We start from the raw sequence: 1831 nt of genomic DNA on the forward strand, positions 1-1831 counted from the left end.
TCAGGGTGATCCCTGATCTCCCTTCCTTCCGCCGCGCCCTCAAGACGTGGTTGTTCCAGCTCGCGGGACTGGCCTAAGGGATTTTAAAGGGGTTTTAATTACTTTTAAATTGGACGTATTTAAATATTTCTTTTTAATCGATTTTTAATTAGATGTATAACATGTTAGCATTTTATCTATTGTCAGCCGCCCTGAGTCCTCAAGGAGAAGGGCGGGATATAAATGTAATTAAATAAATAAATAATAAATAAATCTATGAAATATAGTTTAAAGCCCTGTTTTATGTCTGGAATCAGTCAGAAAGCTTTCTAATCTGTGGCATATCAAAATAGTTGCCAAATAAAGTCAGATCAAAAGCAGAAAAAAATAAGAATGTCCATTTGTCACACCATATAGCTAAGCACTGCTAATCTATTTTCATGGTCTGAATTCATAGTACATAAATACATCTGGTCAATCCCAAACAGCATTGGTTAAAATCACAGGCAAGTGGCCCAGAGACTGCAGTTAGCAACGCTGAGATTTTAGTGAGCAGATTCAAAGGCCAATATAAAGTTATGTTTTCAGAGACCTAGATGTTGCTTATGGAGAACTTCCAGATCCTACAGAACCTGTCTCAGCTGTTCCTTAAATCTGAATCTATCTACATTCCCTGGGTTCCAATGCAACAGGATAGGCATAGTCAAGAAACTTAGCTGCCATATTTTTGGCACCCCCTTGATCCAACCTTGTCCCTGTTACCCATCATGAATATGCAAGCTCCTTCTAGCCCCAATCCAGAAATAGCATTTCTTCCTCATCTTTATCTGAGATAATGTAGAGGAGTGCAGAAATAACCTTGACAAAGCAATGCAAGCGCTGTTAGGAGAGCCATTAAGAGAAAATAACTGACGACTCAGTCCCAGGAAAGAAAAAAACATGTGGGGAAAAATTCAAAACAATGCTATTTTGATTATGTTTGATATAAGTCAGGCAGAGGAAAGCTCTGGCAGGCTTTCAAGCTAATGTTATTATACCCTGTAACAGTACAGTTGTATTCTTGTAAACCTTATCATATTGTATCCGGATCTGACCTATATCAAAGGATGGACAGGTAATGCATGATGACACTTAACAATGGAGAAACTGCCCATCCACTTCTCTTGGATAATAGGCTGAACTAGCATGCAGAGAACTTGGTCACAGTCTTCTTCCATTTAACAAAATTCAGGGCATTTTTATTTAAATTATGATGTTAAAATTATATACAGTAACAATTTATATAAGTTGACATTTTATTTTCCCTTCCTTTTTTTGTGATAACATGTGGTGACCAGTTTGAGAATAGGAGAGCCAGGGTTAGTGTTACTTTTCATTCCTCGAACTGATGAAGAGGGAAGAATGAGGAGGAAGGCTCTGAACTGAAGTATTGTGAATGAAGTGTTTTTCATCTCTTTCTCCAAGGCACCCGCTGACTTCCTGAATCTCTTCCAGACATCTCAACCTGGGAATCTGCTTTATGAGATGTTAGTACTTCTGGAACGACTTAGTGAAGGGCGCCAGTCTCCACAGTACCAGTCAATGCAGTGGGACTATAACAAAAACTCCCTCCATGAAATCATCTTTGGTGACAATTCCCGCCTTTCTGAGCGCTTGCTGGCTCTCATTGTCCATCCTGAAGAAGGCGTGCAGACTCAGGCTTGCAAAGTGATCCTCAGCCTGAAGATAAACAAGGAAGAGAGCAGGATCAGTAGTGGGCATACTCTGGGGTCTGAGCCCAGTGCTTACCCTCTTGAATCCACCAGACAAAGCCAGATTGCCAATGCCTCCCTTGTTGACCAGCCTTTAATTC

At 40.2% G+C, this 1831-nt stretch overlaps 1 protein-coding gene across 1 annotated transcript in view; it reads left to right on the forward strand.

Annotated features, from left to right (window-relative positions):
• ARMC12 (armadillo repeat containing 12) overlaps positions 1 to 1831 on the forward strand; it is a 13826-nt gene that overhangs the window by 11307 nt on the left and 688 nt on the right. The window contains exon 6 of the mRNA XM_029285228.1: positions 1444 to 1663. Within this exon, the coding sequence (XP_029141061.1) occupies positions 1444 to 1663 (220 nt within the window). The remainder of the gene's footprint in view (positions 1 to 1443; positions 1664 to 1831) is intronic.

This window comes from Protobothrops mucrosquamatus, unplaced genomic scaffold, assembly GCF_001527695.2.
Source record: "Protobothrops mucrosquamatus isolate PMUCROS unplaced genomic scaffold, P.Mucros_1.0 scaffold1432, whole genome shotgun sequence".
NCBI lineage: Eukaryota > Metazoa > Chordata > Lepidosauria > Squamata > Viperidae > Protobothrops > Protobothrops mucrosquamatus.